We start from the raw sequence: 18185 nt of genomic DNA on the forward strand, positions 1-18185 counted from the left end.
TCTTAGCTGAGCAGGCTTATGGCCGAGCATGTTTGTACTACATCTCCCAGAGATCCTCACCAGCCTGAGCTGGTCCGCCCCTGGAGAACTCTGCATTATGGGAAGTGGAGTCCGAAATGTGTCGAGGCGTGGCGGGGTCCAAAGCGAGTTGCAGGACTGGGACTCGGTTTCCCTGCGGCCCGGGTTGGCTCTCTGGTCATTGGCTGAGCGGGGCGGATCTTGTCCTGCTCTTCCCCGCCCCCAGTGACACAATAGCAGCTCCCTCCAAGATGGCGGCGGCGACGGCGGACCCGGGAGCTGGGAGCCCTCAGGTTGGAGACTCCTCCGGCGGGGCCACTGGGTGCGGGCTGCCGTCCCCAGGGGAGCAGGAACTGAGCCGGCGCTTGCAGCGCCTGTATCCTGCGGTCAACCAGCACGAGACGCCGCTGCCGCGCTCCTGGAGCCCCAAGGACAAGTACAACTACATCGGCCTCTCCCAGGGCAACCTCCGCGTCCACTATAAAGGTATCGGTCTTCTGGCCGAGGGGAGGAAAAGGCCAGACTGTCCACAGGGTAGCTGTGCTGCCCAGCCGGTGCTGCATCATGTCCCTTCCCCAGCTTGGGTGCTCTGGGTTGGGCCTTAGCTCCTGTAGGGTGTCTAGGGTGGTGGAGCTGACCAGGCCAGTAATTGACTGCCTTGTCTGTTCTGCCCTGAGACACCCGGTATCAGGAGAACCGCAACAGATGTCCAAACCACCTGTTGGGTGATTGGCGTGGACCTTCTTCCCAGGGCCTTCCTGCTTGTCCTGAGGTAGCTCCAGGGACTCTAGCTGAGCCCTTTACCACTGCTTAGTTTCAAAAGTGTCTGAAGAAAAGGGTGGTCACATCCCCTCCATCAACCAGAGGTCCATGAGCTTGCTCACCTGCCAGACAGGCAGGTTCCATCCCAGACAGGGCCTGAGGTTCTGCCCCAAATCGTGGGGGCATCTTCCAGGGCTGCCTCTCCCTCCCCTATTCTTCCAAGTGGGCTGCCTGTGTCTTGAGGAGTCTGCCAGCAGCACTAGGAAATCTCTCATGTAGGCACCCACATTGCAGGTACCCTCCTGTGGTTTCTGTGGTGGACAGAGTCCCAGGCAGGGCTGCTGTGCTTAGCAGGAGGTGAACCAAAGGTGGGAGGTTTATGTATTTGCTTAGTTGTTGTCTGATTATTTCTTGGACTCTGCAAGGGCTTCCTCTGGCCGTGAAGGGGTAAAGTTGCCGTGGAGCAGAGAGGAATGAGGCTTCCATTTGTATCTCCCTCTGCTGAAATTTCTTCCTTGTCCTCTTCTATTAGGTCATGGCAAAAATCACAAAGATGCGGCGTCAGTGCGTGCCACCCATCCCATACCTGCTGCCTGTGGCATTTATTACTTTGAGGTGAAGATTGTCAGCAAAGGAAGAGATGGGTAAGCCCCTCCTGACCACCTTGCCCCCAACACTGATCTGTTCCCTGGGTCAGAGTTTGAGGTCTCCTGGTTGACGCTTGTGCCTGTATGAGCTGCTGAGCTGCATGGGTCTGAGCTGCAAAGGGTTGAGTAGTGGGTGCCTGTTACCCGGCTGTGGTCATGAACTGGTCTAAGCAGTAGCTTTTGATGGCAAGTAGGTACATTTTGTAGAAGAGGGGCTTCTCTTTGGTGATGATGTAATGACTGTTTCCCTCACAAGTCAGGGAAACAAGTAACAAGTTTACATTAACAGTTGAGCGTCCAGAATGAAGTTCCTCCACGTTGTGTGATGTTTGTCACTTCCCTCCTTTCACGCTGTTGCTGTATTCAAGGTTCCTTTTTATGGCATTTAGTCATGTAGAGGCCCCTGGGGGCTTCAAAGAGATAGTAGAGTCTTTGCAGCATTCATCAAAGCTGTGGCAACCACTGGCCTGTCATCTTAGGGTAAACAGCATGGACATGGTCAGAATCAGGTGACTTTGCTACTCATAAACTTGTTTTTCAGTCCAGTGACTTGAACACCAGTTGGACCAGCTTTAGGAAGGTCCTCATTAAAGTCAGCACTGGGGAGGCTCCCTAGTTTAGGGTGATCTAAGCAGATATAGGAAATCAGAGGGGAAATTTTTCATTTCTCTTCCTTTTCTTCTCCTAGTTTGCCTCTTTTTTTTTTTTTCTGGTGATTATCACAAAGCAGGTGTTTAAGTTACGAAATAAAATGATTTTAGCTGGCTTGGAAAGATTTTCCTCATCAGACCTTAGGTCTGGTTTGGGTGGTTTGCCAACCCCACCAGTGATCTTTGTTTCTACCCTGAATGTGTGTTTTTGAGCATTCAGAGTACTTCCTTTCTCAAGGGACAGTCCCCCTTGTGGTACATGCAAAATGCACGGCCAGGGGGCTCTGCTAGGGGCAGGACTGCTGGAGTTGGAGCTTTGTCTGCTTCCTCGGTGAAGTTGTAACATCCCTGTCTGGGAGGGCTCTGTGGTTGTGGGTAGTAACAGGGCTTCCATCTGCTTGTCTGTCCTCTGGGGAGCTAGGCCAGCATCTGAGCTACCTTTAATCCCAGAATTCTGTGAAATTCTGACCGTGGCGAGCTATTACATCTTTTACTTTTATCTCCATGTAGTGAATTTACAGATAGGAAGTTTATATTATCGGAGCTCTTTATTTATTTATTTTTAAATATATTTCTTTATTTGGCTGTGCCAGGTCTTACGTGGCATGTGGGACCTTAGCCCCCCAACCCGGGATTGAATGCAGGTCCACCTGCATTGGGAGCGTGGAATCTTCGTCACTGGACCAGCCGGGAAGTCCCTATCGGTGCCCTTTAGAGACCCTGGTTCAATTCCTGGGTCGGGAAGGTCCACTGCAGAAAGGATAGACTCCCCACTCCAGTATTCTTGGGCTTCCCTGGTGGCTCAGCTGTTAGAGAAGCTGCCTGCAATGCAGAAGACCTGGGTTCAATCCCTGGGTTGGGAAGATCCCCTGGAGAAGGGAAAGGCTACCCACTCCAGTATTCTGGCCTGAAGAATTCCATGGACTATATAGTCCATGGGGTTGCAAAGAGTTGGACATGACTGAACAATTTTCACTTTGAACCTTCTATTTTCCCTTTCCACTGTCTGATAAAAGCACATACATTTAATGTGCTTGAACTCACATGAATAAGAATGGCCTCTTAAGATGAAACAAACACGGCAAAAATAGTTGCAGTGTAGACTGAAACGTTGGTGTTTCAGTCTTACACTGCCAAAGAAGTGGATTGGCACGTCCTAACCTTGTAGGCAGGAAAATGGATCATTTTGGATAACAGCTGAGCTAGTAAAAGGAGAGAATAGTTTTTCAGAAGGGGAGTGTTTAAATGCAGAGACCCGATTTCCTTCACCTGGCTTTTAACCTTTCAGTTATAAGTGGATCTTGCTGTAAAAGACCCCGTGTCTTGCTAGATTGTCATACTGTTGGTGTTGCCTGCAAATCCTCAGAAAGTTGAACATCTTCTCCCAGCTTTCCCAGCAGTTTTACATGTGGTAAATGTAGCTGTGAGGTTGACCTGGAAACCTCAGTCATAGAAAGGTCGCGAGTCACGTATGCTTGTGGTGGCCTGCTTTAGTTGACCGCTTTCAGAGGAAAGGTGTACGAATGTCTCCTATGGCCTCTTTATGGAATTACTGAAAGCCGTCTCATGGCTAGGATATAGCCAGATGGGCCAGCTGTGGTTTTGAGGAGGCCAGGGGCTGTTCCAGGGCAGACAGTCATCAGCTTGTTTCCTGTTTGCCGTCAGTGTTGAAGGTGTGTTTCTGACCTGGATTTGGTCCACAACCCAGGTGTTAACCGGTTGTGTAGCTTTCCTGTATTATCTAGTTCCATCTTCATGCATCTCTGGAAAGTGGCTGGAGTGAATGATGATGTACCTGTTTCATGGGTGAGCCCTGAGCCCCAGGGATGTTTGGCGACCTACCCTGGCCACAGGGCTTAGGGCGTGCAGTGGAGTAGCCTAACTTGTCAGTGCCTTCACCTGATCCCAGACACGTGCGTCCACGCCGCTGCCACCTTTCCCTGTTGCATTCTTCCCCTGGGTGGAGAGAATGTCCAGTCGGAATCTTAGGAGGTCCTAGTGTTCTTAGAGAGCCAAAAGGTGCTTAGTGCTGATTGGGACCAGAGAAGTGTGGCATGCGGTGGACTGGGCTTGGTTGACTTAACATTCTGCTGAATCTGTAGACCTGTTTTTCTGCAGATTTGGGGACAGGCCTCCTTTTTAAAAGGTGTTGATGAACCGAGTCATCAGTGTCACTGTTTTCCAGAAAGGCCTTTGTTCTGAAGATGTCTTTTGTAGAAGAATACACTAAGCGTGTCTGATTGCCTTATGGCTCAGACAGTAAAGAATCTGCCTGCAATGCGGGAGACCCAGGTCTGATCCCTGGGTCAGGATTCCAGGGGTTGGGAAGATGCCCTGGAGAAGGAAATGACAATCCACTCCAGTATTCTTGCCTAGAGAGTTCCATGGAGAGAGGGGCCTGGCGGGCTGCAGTCCACAGGGTCACAAAGAGTCAGAGGTGACTTTGACTTTCAAGCGAGTCTACTTAGAAAGATTTCATTTCAAGGGTTATATTGATTCGTACCTGCTATGTGCCAAGTGCATGCTTGGTACAGGGAGAACAACAGGAAAGCCTGCACAGGCCAGCCTTGTCCTCAGAAAGCCTTTGGCCTACCTACCAAAGAATGAACTGAAGGGTTGTCTGCGTGAGGAGGCAGAGCCTGGGCATGGTTTTGAGGGATGAGTAGGAGTTTCTCAGCAAGTGAGACCTGTTGGACTTAAAAATGAGCGTGGTTGGTAACTGGCTTGACGTCTGGGCGCTCTTCACATATAAGGGAGGGCTGGAGAAGGAAGGGGTTATGTTTGAGCTAAGAGCTGGGCTCACACTGACGGGTTTTAGCTGCATTTTGCCGAGTCACCAGAGCTGGGAACCCCAAGAGGAGACATCAGAGCCCTGCCCCTGGTGCCAGGAGATAAGGGCATCTCAGTTGATTTTGTTAGGAAGCCAAGGAGGCCCTGAAACCGAGGGTCCCTGGGGAGTGACGTGCTCAGGCAGAGTTTGTGGACCTTTGGGTGTCTCCGGCTCTTAGTGATGACACATAGAGGGTGTGGCTGGCCAGGCTGACAGATGCTCCAGTGTGACCCTCAAAATAGACTGTAACATCATCCCAGCAGCAGTGGTGGCGGCCTCCTGACATGTGATGAGTGGCTCTGCCCAAGAACAGCAAGCCTGGGCTAGAGCACCGGATGGAATGGGGGGGGTGGGGGGTCTCCTCTCCTCTGCAGCTGGTGCTCAGGCCCTCTGGCCCTCTGGCCACAGCCAGCCTGCCTTTCCTTGCACTTGTAGCTGACTTTCTTTGGCCAGTCAGCAGTGTGGTCATCATTAATTCTCCACATCACAGCGAAGCATGCATCGTTTTGTCCCGGTCCCAGACCTGGGCCCCAGGAACACAGGCCTGAGGCCCATCTGGAGAGGAGGCAGGTATGCCTGTGCACATGCCCTCACAGGGTGGTGTAGCAGAAGCCCATCCATGATGTGTGCCGTCCCCAGGGGTGGCCCAGAGGTTGGACTTCCTCCTGTACCTGAGAATTTGGGAAAACTTCATAGAAGAAGTGAGGATGCTGAATCTGGAAGGGCAGATTGGAGCATTCCAGGTGAACAAAGCGAGAAGCGAGACCCTAGACAGAGGGAGCAGTGCATCAAAAGATGGGGAACACGGAGCGTGAGAGAGGCAGGGACCAGGTCAGAAATACCTGGCCAGTGTGCTTTGGCTAAGGAGCTTGGCCTTATCCTGAGGACAGCAATGTATGAGGATTTTGGATCTGCCTGCACTTTTGAGCATGGATAGGGGAGAAGAGACTCCACTGGTCTGGTTCCACCAGGCCCAGCTGCCTGAGATCCCAGTCCGGTGCAGGCTGGTGCTTTTAGGTCCTCGATTCCAGCTGTGGCTTCCCTCCAGCAGTTATCTTTTCTCTCTCTTGGCTGGCCTCTCTCCTGTTTGGTGGGATGCGGAGGCAGGAGGTTGAAGACTGGCAGCCAGAGTGACTTCTTAGAGGCAGAAGGCCTCTGTGTGTGCTGGTATTCTCTGGTACTCTGATTTGTTAAGTCCCATCTGAAAGGCAACACTGTCCATAATTTTCCATCCAGACTCAGAGATCCACTCACCCAATTAAGACCTCACCTGCCATGTTTCTGGTTTGGTGAGCCACTTGAGCACAGGCCTTCCAGTGAGAGGCAGCCTGTGGCTGGCCCCTCAACCCTGGGATTCCCCACTCCAGTCTCTGCTGTGTACAGTGCAGTTGAGAAACTTGGTGCCCATCTGTGGACCTGAGGAAGGCCTTGTCCTGCCAACCTTGAGAAGTTGGTGCTGTCTTTGCCCAAGGCGGCTGCTGACGGTGGTTCCTTGTTCGCGCTGACTACCCCCCAGTGCTGATGGCCTCCTGGGCAGACACTGACTGCATCTCTCCCTAGTAACGCGTGGCACTGTTTCTGGAGACCCAGCATGTTGAGGCTCTGGAGCAGCTTGGAGCCTTGTATCACTGACCTGTGTTGGGTGTTAAAGTCCAGGTCTAGTTGGGTGGGTGTACTCAGGTGTGATCTGGCCTAGAGCAAGAAGACTGGAGTCCACGTGGTGTCCACTTTTCTGGTAAGACTCACTCCTGCCCTGAGCACATGTGGGCTTCCCTGAGACCTCTCTGCCCATTGTATGTCACCACCCAGGCTCCACCGGTGAGCTGAGAGTGGGGAGTGTGGCTTCTTTCTTCAAAACTGGGGACTTCCTCGTCAAGGATCAGCCTGTAGAGAAATTTCTAAAATTCACTTCACGCCCTCCCCCAGCCCCTCCGCCACACCCCCATTATTTTTTGTTCTCAGGCATGTTTGGTCTGTTTCCTGGATAGGTCGGCATGCAAGGGGGATTTCCCATTAGAAGGGCAGCAGGAGCTCCTTGGAGTGGAGCAAATAGGAGGATGGGCTCAGCAGCTCTGCACTTCAGGCACCATGTGCCATCCTATTCTGGGACCATTGAGAAGGAATCAGGGGCCCCAGAGTGGGTCTCTATAGTCAGAGGTCAGTTAGAAAGAAGGGACTGACCACTAGGAGAGGGGTGGATAACACCACTTCTAAATGCAAGGATGTTCCTCTGCCTCCCTAGAAATCTGTCTAGCTCCAAGATGCTTGGTGTTTTGTTGTAATTGAAATGTGAGGTTGTGACTCTTGCTAGAAAAGAAGCAGTGGGGTGGGGGGCTTGCTGCTGGAACAGGGCCCAGCCCCGTGTCAGGAAAGGGCTAGTTAAAATATGCTCTGGACTGTTTAGGGAAGCAGGGGAGGGGTAAGTCTTTGTGTTCTTCACATGCTCTCTGCCGCTCCTACCTCTTGGACCTTAGAGATGGCTTGGGATTCAGAGAAGTTTACTTTAGGTTATGGACCCCAAGTGTCAAGGCTCAAATACCTGCACTGTCTGCTCAGCTTCCGTGGAAAACATTATGGGCCAATAGCAGCACTCATTCTTGTCCATACAGAGCCCCAGAAGTTTTCTTACTGCCCAGCACACCAGGCAGCTACTGTCTTTTTGTCAGAGTTTCATATGATACAGAAACCTACTGGTCCTTGGGGCAGAGACAATTTCAGATGAGAAGAGGTGGAGAGAGGAGAAAGGCAGTGTGCCCCGATGGTCCGAGGGCTCAGCTCTTGTCTTCTGGAGGACTTTGCTGAGGTCAAGCTGAACCAAGAGGAAAGAAGTAGAGGAGACAGTCTGCTGAGTAGAATTGGTTATAACCCAGTTTACAAAGCCATGTGTCTGAAATTGGCATGGGCTATTTTATACAGGGTTCTCTTTTAGTATCAACTGTTGTGCCAGGAGTTTATTGGTAGTTATATATGCCTTGCCTTTTTTCTTTTTTTAACCAAAATGTATTTTTATTTTACCTATAATTTTTTTTAACTGTAAAAGAATACTCTTGCAATACCTGACACAGTGTACATTTTAAAAATAGCAGAGGGGACAGAGAGATGCAGATTTAAAAAAATGCAGGTTATTGCTGTTATGTATGTTGTATCATTTGGGAACATTGCAGAGAACAGAAAATGATTTCAGGTACTGTAAGCAGGTAGGGGGTTTATTACATGGAATTCAATGCTTTCAAAATCATTCAGATCAGTCGCTCAGTCATGTCTGACTCTTTGCAACCCCATGAATCGCAGCACGCCAGGCCTCCCTGTCTATCACCAACTCCCGGAGTTCACTCAGACTCACGTCCATCGAGTCAGTGATGCCATCCAGCCATCTCATCCTCTGTCATCCCCTTCGCCTCTTGCCCCTAATCCCTCCCAGCATCAGAGTCTTTTCCAGTGAGTCAACTCTTCGCATGAGGTGGCCAAAGTACTGGAGTTTCAGCTTTAGCATCATTCCTTCCAAAGAAATCCCAGGGCTGATCTCCTTCAGAATGGACTGGTTAGATCTCCTTGCAGTCCAAGGGACTCTCAAGAGTCTTCTCCAAAACCACAGTTCAAAAGCATCAATTCTTCGGTGCTTAGCCTTCTTCACAGTCCAACTCTCACATCCATACATGACCACAGGAAGAACCATAGCCTTGACTAGACGAACCTTTGTTGGCAAAGTAATGTCTCTGCTTTGGAATATGCTATCTAGGTTGGTCATAACTTTCCTTCCAAGGAGTAAGCGTTTTTTAATTTCATGGCTGCAGTCACCATCTGTAGTGATTTTGGAGCCCAGAAAAATAAAGTCTGACACTGTTTCCACTGTTTCCCCATCTATTTCCCATGAAGTGATGGGACCAGATGCCATGATCTTCGTTTTCTGAATGTTGAGCTTTAAGCCAACTTTTTCACTCTCCACTTTCACTTTCATCAAGAGGCTTTTGAGTTCCTCTTCACTTTCTGCCATAAGGGTGGTGTCATCTGCATATCTGAGGTTATTGATATTTCTCCCGGCAATCCTTTTTTTTTTTTTTTCATTCTATTTTTAATGGAATAAATTGGCATGAAAAGGTAGGAAAACCAATTACATTTATGGTTTTAAAGTGAAAGTGAAGTCGCTCAGTCGTGCCCAACTCTTTGCGACCCCATGGATAGTAGCCTGCACCAAGCTCCTCCACCCATGGGATTTTCAAGGCAAGAGTACTGGAGTGGGTTGCCATTTCCTTCTCCAACTCCCGGCAATCTTGATTCCAGCTTGTGTTTCTTCCAGTCCAGCGTTTCTCATGATGTACTCTGCATATAAGTTAAATAAGCATGGTGACAATATACAGCCTTGACGTACTCCTTTTCCTATTTGGAACCAGTCTGTTGGTCCATGTCCAGTTCTAACTGTTGCTTCCTGACCTGCATACAAACTTCTCAAGAGGCAGATCAGGTGGTCTGGTATTCCCATCTCTTGAAGAATTTTCCACAGTTTATTGTGATCCACACAGTCAAAGGCTTTGGCATAGTCAATAAAGCAGAAATAGATGTTTTTCTGGAACTCTCTTGCTTTTTCCATGATCCAGCAGATGTTGGCAATTTGATCTCTGGTTCCTTTGCCTTTTCTAAAACCAGCTTGAACATCAGGAAGTTCACAGTTCACATATTGCTGAAGCCTGGCTTGGAGAATTTTGAGCATTACTTTACTAGCGTGTGAGATGAGTGCAATTGTGCGATAGTTTGAGTATTCTTTGGCATTGCCTTTCTTTGGAATTGGAATGAAAACTGACCTTTTCCAGTCCTGTGGGCACAAGAGGGCCTAGAGGAGCTGTCCCACGTTGAAGGTCAGGAAGGGTGGTGGTGAGGAGATACCCCTCGTCCAAGGTAAGGAGCATTGGCTGTGTTTTGCTGGCGCAGCCATGAAGAGATGCCCCACGCCAAAGGTAAGAGAAACCCAAGTAAGACGGTAGGTGTTGCAAGAGGGCATCAGAGGGCAGACACACTGAAACCATACTCACAGAAAACTAGTCAATCTAATCACACTAGGACCACAGCCTTGTCTAACTCAGTGAAACTAAGCCATGCCTGTGGGGCAACCCAAAATGGGTGGGTCATGGTGGAGAGATCTGACAGAATGTGGTCCACTGGAGAAGGGAATGGCAAACCACTTCAGTATTCTTGCCTTGAGAACCCCATGAACAGTATGAAAAGGCAAAATGATAGGATACTGAAAGAGAAACTCCCCAGGTCAGTAGGTGCCCAATATGCTACTGGAGATCAGTGGAGAAATAACTCCAGAAAGAATGAAGGGATGGAGCCAAAGCAAAAAGAATACCCAGCTGTGGATGTGACTGGTGATAGAAGCAAGGTCCGATGCTGTAAAGAGCAATATTGCATAGGAACCTGGAATGTCAGGTCCATGAATCAAGGCAAATTGGAAGTGGTCAAACAAGAGATGGCAAGAGTGAATGTCGACATTCTAGGAATCAGCGAACTGAAATGGACTGGAATGGGTGACTTTAACTCAGATGACCATTATATCTACTACTGCGGGCAGGAATCCCTCAGAAGAAATGGAGTGGCCATCATGGTCAACAAAAAAGTCCGAAATGCAGTACTTGGATGCAGTCTCAAAAACGACAGAATGATCTCTGTTTGTTTCCAAGGCAAACCATTCAATATCACAGTAATCCAAGTCTATGCCCCAACCAGTAATGCTGAAGAAGCTGAAGTTGAATGGTTCTATGAAGACCTACAAGACCTTTTAGAACTAACACCCAAAAAAGATGTCCTTTTCATTATAGGGGTCTGGAATGCAAAAGTAGGAAGTCAAAAAACACCTGGAGTAACAGGCAAATGTGGCCTTGGAATACGGAATGAAGCAGGGCAAAGACTAATAGACCAAGAAAATGCTCTGGTCATAACAAACACCCTCTCCCAACAACACGAGAAGACTCTACACATGGACATCACCAGATGGTCAACACTGAAATCAGATTAATTATATTCTTTGCAGCCAAAGATGGGAGAAGCTCTATACAGTCAGCAAAAACAAGACCAGGAGCTGACTGTGGCTCAGACCATGAACTCCTTATTGCCAACTTCAGACTTAAATTGAAGAAAGTAGGGAAAAACACTAGACCATTCAGGTATGACCTAAATCAAAATCATTAGGACTTAGTTTCCAGGTAATGGCAGGCTACTTGAATAAAACCCTGTGCTGAGAATGATGAAAAGGTGCTGACTTACAAAGAAGCAAACTCAAGGCCAGTTTCTGGATGAATACCTATAACTAGGGAGCTAAGGGTACTATCTGAGAACCTAAGAGCATTTGCTGTGTCCACACTCAGCTCTGCTCCAGCTTTGACACACAGTGCCAGAGAGGTTAGTGTCTGGAGCTTATGGGTTGTGGGGGTCTGGGAAGAACCTGCTCACATTAAGGTGGGGTGCCAATGTGCTATTATAGTTAAGGGCAGCATATTTGGTAATATGCTGGAATATGATAAGCTCTGTAAATTCAAGGCTTGGTCCTTGAGTCTCCCAAGAGATTCTTTAAGGAAGGAGGCAGAGTCCAGGGTTATGAATAACCTTCCTAGAGCCATCCATGGGGGCTATTCTGTCTGTTCCTGTGTCGTGGGCTCTCTGGGTGCTTTGATGGTGCTGGTGGTGGTGGATGCATGAGGGTCTCCGGACACATTCAAAACCGCCTTCCTCCCTGCAAGCATGTCCTGTCTCATGACTCCTTTGCCTTCAGATATGGTCTTCCTTATGTTGCTGGGTTGGGTCCATTCATCTCTGTAATACCCCTCCTCTTGGGGGAGTCAGTGGGCTACACAGAGTTGGGCTTAGTGGGTCACTGGGTGGCTTCCTGGCAGAGGGCCAGGGTAGAGGGATGACTGCTGGAGAAGAAGCTTGTACCTGAGGTGCAAGTGTCCTGGTGGACTGTGGCTTTAAGCAGGCCCATCAGACCACAAACTAAAATCCCCAGCATCAAATATTAGCCCTCATTTCAGAACTAAGTGTCAGTTGGGGTTTTTCCTGAAATGTCTCCCATGGACCATTTTGTAACCATGATCCCAGTTGTTGTTTAGTCACTAAGTTGTGTCTGACTCTCTGCGACCCCGTGGACTGCAGCACGCCAGGCTTCCCTGTCCTTCACCGTCTCCTGGAGTTTGCTCAGACTCATGTCCATTGAGTCAGTGATGACCCCAGAGGTCCCCTCTGATGTGGAGGTGTTGATTTCTTATCTGGGGCAGATTCTGATATGAACAAGATTGCCAGCCTTCCGATCTGTGGCTGAGGTGTTAGATGTCAGGATGAAACTGTCTGGTGAGATTCCAGCAGCACCTTGCGGGGCTGAGGCAGGGGACGGGGCAGTGGTGACGGACCCTTTGACTTGGGAGGCTCGGCGGCCAAACTACCTTCCTGCAGCCCGCAAGAGCCATCTCAGCCCTGAGGCTCAGGAGCTTGTCCCTTCTCTCCTTGTCACATCCTACCAGAGCTCTGTGGGCCTGGAGACAGTTAATTGATGGAGCTTAAATTAAAAATGTTCAGGGAATTCCCTGGTGGTCCAGTGGTTAGGACTCAGCATTTTCACTGCCAGGCCAGGTTGGATCCCTGATTGGGGAACTAAGATTCCCTCAAGCTGTGCAGCGTGGCTGGGGAAAAAAAAGTTCAGATCCCATAGTCATTGGTTCATATATCTAATGTAACATTTGTTAAAAGTGTCTCTGGGCTTGATAAAAGTAAAAAAAAGAGCTAGGTCTGTATTCTTCACTCTTGTTACCTGCTGTGTGCTTATGGTGAGGGACTTCTTTCTTCTGGCCCCGACACGAGGCCTGGATACTCTGATGCTTTCCACTGAGCTCTGTGCCAAGCCCTACTTGTCTCATCCGGAAAAGCCAGATGAGGCTAATGCTGGCCTGCAGGGCCATATGGGTGTTTTTGGTGACTCCCATGTGTGTGCTAAAATAAATACAACATTAAACATGCCATTTTAACCATTTTTAAGTGTAAAATTCAGTGGTATTAATTGTGTTCAACTTGTGCAACTATCAGTACTGTTTTCCAGAACTTTTTCATCACCCCAGACAGAAACTCTGTACCCGTTAAGCAATAACTCCTCGTCCACCACCGCCCCCGCCCCCCCCGCCCGGCTCCTCCCAGCCCCTGGTAACCTCTAATCTCCTTTCTGTCTCTATGAATTTGCCTATTGTAGATATTTCATAAAAGTAGAATCATACGGCATTGTCTTTTTATGTCTGGTTTATTTCATTTAGCATAATGTTTGCAGGGTTTATCTTATGTTGTGACCTGTGTCAGAATCTTACTTTTTTATGGCTGTTTATATTTACCACATTTTCTTTATCCATTCATCTGTTGATGGACACTTGAGCTTTTTACATCTTTGACTATTGTGAGTAGTGGTATAATGAACACTGGCATACAAGTATCTGTTTGAGTTTGTCTTTTCAATTCTTTTGAGTGTATACTTAAGAATTGCTTGATTGAGTGTATACTTAAGAATTCCCTGGTGGCTGAGCAGTTGGGGCTTTGCACTTTGTGCAGACAGGGAAAAAAAAATTTGCTTGATTGTTCTGTTTAACTTTTTGAGGAATTACCAGATTGTTTTCCACAGTGGCTATACAGTTTTATATCTACCAGCAATGTGTGAAATTTCTAATTTCTTTACTTTTTTACCAATAACTTACTTCCTTTTTCCTTTCTCCCTTTCTCTTATTCTTCTTTATTTCCTTCCCCATCCTATGTGTGAATTAGTATCTCATTTTGGTTTGCAGTTCTAATGGATTAGTAATGTTGAGCATCTTTTCATGTATTTATTGGCCGCTTGTATATCTTCTTTGGAGAAATGTCTACTCAAGTCCTTTGGCTAGTTTATAATTGAGTTTTTTGTCTTTTTGTTGTTAAGTTGTAGGAATTCTGTATATTTTTGAATATTAGATCCTCATAAAGCTATGATTTAGAAATATTTTCTCCCATTTCCAAGTTGTCTTTTCACTCTTTGTGTTTTAACCTTCCTGCACAGCTTGTGAGATCTTAGTTCCCCAACCAGGGATCAGACCCGTGCTCCCTGCATTGGAAGTGTGAAGTCCTAAGCACTGGACCGCCAGAGAATTCTCTCTTCACTTTCTTGATAATGACCTTTGATGCATAAAAGTTTTAATTTTGATGAAGTCCAATTCATCTGTTTTTTCTTTTGGTGTCGTATCTAAGAATCCATTGCCTAAACCACAGTCATGAATCTTTTAAGTGTTTTTTTGTTTAGCTCTTATATTAAGATCATTGATCTGTTTTGAGTTAATTTTTATACGAGCTGTGAAGTAGAGATCCAGTTGTCTCAGCACCAATTTTTGAGGAGACTCCTCTTGCCCCATTGAATGGACTTGGCACCCTTGTTGGAGGTGATTTGGCTGTGTAAATGCACTTGCGGACTTTCAGTTCTCTCCTACTAGCCTACGTGTCTGCCTGTGCCAGTGCCGCACTGTTTCGGTTACCCTAGTTCTACAGTGAGTTTTGAAATCAGGAAACAAATCTTTTAACTTTGCTCTTTCTTTAAGATTGTTTTAGCTACTTGGGGTCCCTAGCAAGTCTGTATGGATTTTGAGGGTTCTCTTTTCCACTTCTACAAAAAAGACTGTTGGAATTTTGGCAGGGATTGTGCTGAATCTGTAGACCAACTTAGAACGTATTAACAACACTTTCCATCTACAATATGAAGTCTTCCAGTCCATGAACACAGGATGTCTTTCCATTTATTTTTGTCTTCTTTAATTTCTTTCAGCAATGTTCTATAATTTTTCATGTACAAACATTTTCACCTCCTTGGTTAAATTTATTCCTGAGGGTTTTGTTTGTTTTTTTGATTTTAGATGCTATTGTAAATAGAATTGTTGTCTTAATTTTCTCCTTTAAGTGCTCAGTGTTAGTATATAGAAACACAGCTGCTTTTTGTGTGTTGATTTTGTATCCTTCAATTTGGGTATGTATTAACTCTAGTAAGCTTCCTGTATGTCATTTGGGATTCTCTCTATACAGAATTTTCTATAGGTAGGGTCATGTCCTCTGCAAATAGAAATAGTTTTACTTATTCCTTTCCAATTTTTACCTTTTATTTTCTTTTCTTGTCTAATCAATCTGAATAGAACTTCCAGTACAGTGTTGAATAGCAGTGGTGAAACGTCGACTCCTTGTGCTGCTCCTCATCTTAGGGTAAAAGTTTTCAGTCTTTCACCATTGGGTATGTTGGCTGTGAATTTTTCCTAAATGCCATTTATCATATTGGAGAAGTTCCCTTTTGTTCCTAGTTTTCTGAGTGTTTTTATCAAACGGTGTTGGATTTTTCAGATGCTTTTTCTATCAATTGAGATGATCGTGTGTTTTTTTTTTTTTTTTCCCCTTCGTTCTGTTAATGTGGTTTATTATATTCATTGATTTTCTTATGTTAAATTGCCTGTGACTTCCTGGCATAAATCCCCTTTGGTTGTGGTATTAATCCTTTTAATGTTGTTGAATTTGGTTTGCTATAGTTTTGTTGAAATTTTGTGCATCTCCATTCAGAAGGTGTATTGATCTATAATTTCCTTTTCTTTTGGTGTCTTTTCTTGTTGGCTTTTGATCACTGCTCCAGGGTCTCTACCATTTTGAGCTTGCATCTGGGTTCAGCACACTTGGAACAGTACCCAAACATTATTCGGCCCAGAGCTGAAGTCTCTAGGTGAGAGCTAGGAAAGCTCTTAGAAGACTGTTAGTCCAACCTGTCTTTTTCTGACGGGGAACCTGAGCTGTGGGGCAAAATCCAAGACTCATAGTCCTGAGTTAGGCTGGAGTGTCTGAGGCCAGGCTTCAGAGTCTGAGGTGTTGTCTCTGGAGCCCAGCTGCCAGGTGTCCCTGTCACTTTAGAATCCTCGTGTGCTTCTCTTCAGGAGGCAGGAAGGGAATATCAGACTTGTTGCCAAAGAGGTTCCTTGGATGGAGTACTCCAAGCTGTCTTTCTGTCTGGGTGGGGGCTTACAGCAAAGGGTGGTCTCCTCCCTCCAGGCCTTGTTGTACATCTCCAGAGGGTGTGAGAGTCCAGAGGCCTGCTTTCTAAGGTCCTGTCCTCTGTCCACCCCCAGGCTGGCCTGGGTCATAGAAAAATCTCCAGTCGGTGAGAGCTGTGCTGAGGCTGTGTCACTGTGTCCGCGGGGTCTCCTGAGGGTGTGCTCTCTGAGGTGCTTAGGATGCACCAGGGGCCGTGTGAGCCAGAGCCCCAGCTCCTCTGCTGAGCATGGAGTTGGACCCTTTTAGGCTGTTTCTGCGAGTGTGCTCTTCACATGCAGCTTCCGCTCTCCTGTCAAGGTTAAGGGAAATAAGAATACCGAGCTGACACGAAGGCCCAGTCCCCCACTGTGTCTCCCTGGTATTGAAATGTTGCGCTGGGACAGCCCAGAGAGAGTCTGATGGCTGAGAGCCAGCAACCTCCTCAGTGTGCAGCCATCAGCTGGCTCTTGAAAATGATTTTTTCATGACTCTCAAAGTAATTTATGTTAATTGTAGAAAATCTGGAAAACTAAAGAGAAAGGAGAAGAATGCAAGCCGCCTGGAGTGTTCTCAAGACTCTCCGCATGACTGCAGTGGATCCAGTGGGCTGTTGCTTTTGTGGGAGAGTCAGCAGAGCGGGTGGGGGGCAGCACAGGCCCCGGAGGCCACCAGTCCATTCTCAAGGCTAGTCATCTTGCAGGGCCCCAGTTTACCTCTGCCGCCCCAGGGCGGACCTGGCGGTGGTCTGCAAGGGCCACTGCTGCCACCGCGCCTGCTCTGTCCTGCTCTCCGGTGGATCCCCACCCAGCTTGGCCCAAGCAGGGCCACTTGGCGCCCTCTTTTAGAGCCTGACAGAGAGGCAGAGTCACTCTTCAGGCTCACGTGTTTTTTTGCAGGAAAGGATAGAGACGAAGGTGGATGCCGACCGATGGCCTCCCTGCCAGGTAGCTTGTCGGTTGTCTCTCTATACTTACTGTGTCTAATGTGGTAGACACATGATAGTCTCCAGATGGGTTTAGCTTACTTTCAGTTGTTTTATAAGGTAAATAACTTTTCCTGCAAGCTCCTCAGATGTATCCTGCTGCTTGAAAAGAAAGCCCTGGTGGACATATGAACTGTCGGGGAGCTAAGCTCTGTCTATTCTAGTCACTGGCTTGGGGAGCGAGAGCCCATTTTGCCTCCCAGGAGACCATGGCAGCCTGTGTCTGTGAGTGTTCCTAGCATTGCCTGACCTTTTACCAAGAAGGAAGCAAATGCTCACCTCCTTTTTCCTTGGTAATTCCATGTAAAACAGGCATTCCTCTTTAGATGTCCCGAGATCCAGGCCTTCAAGGATGGCCTGCTTTCATTTACCGGATCATAGTACTCGAAGGGCCTCCAGTGGACGAACTGGACTCTAGGGTTGTAGTCATCCACCATACTATCTTTATGCCAGTACCAACACTGTTTTGATTATTGTAGCTTTCTTGTAAGTTTTGAAATAAAAAAATATGATTCTAACTTTTTTTTTTAACACCCTCATTGATTCTGTGTATTGCTTTGGATGGTATTGACATCATAACAATATTGTCTTCCAATCCATGTATGGGCAGATGTTTTTCCATTTGTGTCTTTTTATGTTTATTTATTTACTTAAATTAAAAAAATGTATTTTTCGGCCATGCCATGTGCCTGTGGGATCTTAGTTCCCCAACTAGGGATTGAACCCAGCCCCCCTGCAGCAAAAGTGCTAAGTCCTACTGGTCACTGGACTGCCAAGGAGCTCACTATTTGTGTATTTTTAAATTTCAGCAACATTTTAGGGGTTTTAGTGTATAAGCTTTTTGCCTTCTTGGCAAAGTTAATTCCTAAGTATTTTATTCTTTCGATGCTATTGTAAATGGAATTATTTTCTCTTTTCCTTTTTTGATTGTTCAGTATTAGTATGTTGAAACACAGCTGTTTTCTGTGTGTTGTTTTTATATCTGAAACTTTGCTGAATTTGTTTGTTCTAACAGTTTTTTGTGGAATGTAGAATTTTCTATGTATAGAATCATGTCATCTGTGAACAGAGATAGTTTTACCCATTCCTTTCCAATTTGGATGCCTTTTTCTTTCTTTCTCTTGTCTAATTGCTCTAGCTAGAACTTCTGATATTCTGTTGAATAGAAGTGGCGAAAGCAGGCACCTTTCCTGTTCCTGATATTAGAGGAAAAGTCTTCAGACTTTCACCATTGAATACAATATTAG

General features: G+C 46.9%; 1 protein-coding gene across 1 annotated transcript in view; it reads left to right on the forward strand.

Annotated features, from left to right (window-relative positions):
- The first annotated feature begins 72 nt into the window (after positions 1-72).
- RANBP10 (RAN binding protein 10) overlaps positions 73-18185 on the forward strand; it is a 60908-nt gene continuing 42795 nt past the window's right edge. The window contains exons 1-2 of the mRNA XM_027516219.1: positions 73-504; positions 1313-1424. Of these exons, the coding sequence (XP_027372020.1) occupies positions 117-504; positions 1313-1424 (500 nt within the window). The 5' untranslated portion in view covers positions 73-116. The remainder of the gene's footprint in view (positions 505-1312; positions 1425-18185) is intronic.

This window comes from Bos indicus x Bos taurus, chromosome 18, assembly GCF_003369695.1.
Source record: "Bos indicus x Bos taurus breed Angus x Brahman F1 hybrid chromosome 18, Bos_hybrid_MaternalHap_v2.0, whole genome shotgun sequence".
Taxonomy (NCBI): Eukaryota; Metazoa; Chordata; class Mammalia; order Artiodactyla; family Bovidae; genus Bos; species Bos indicus x Bos taurus.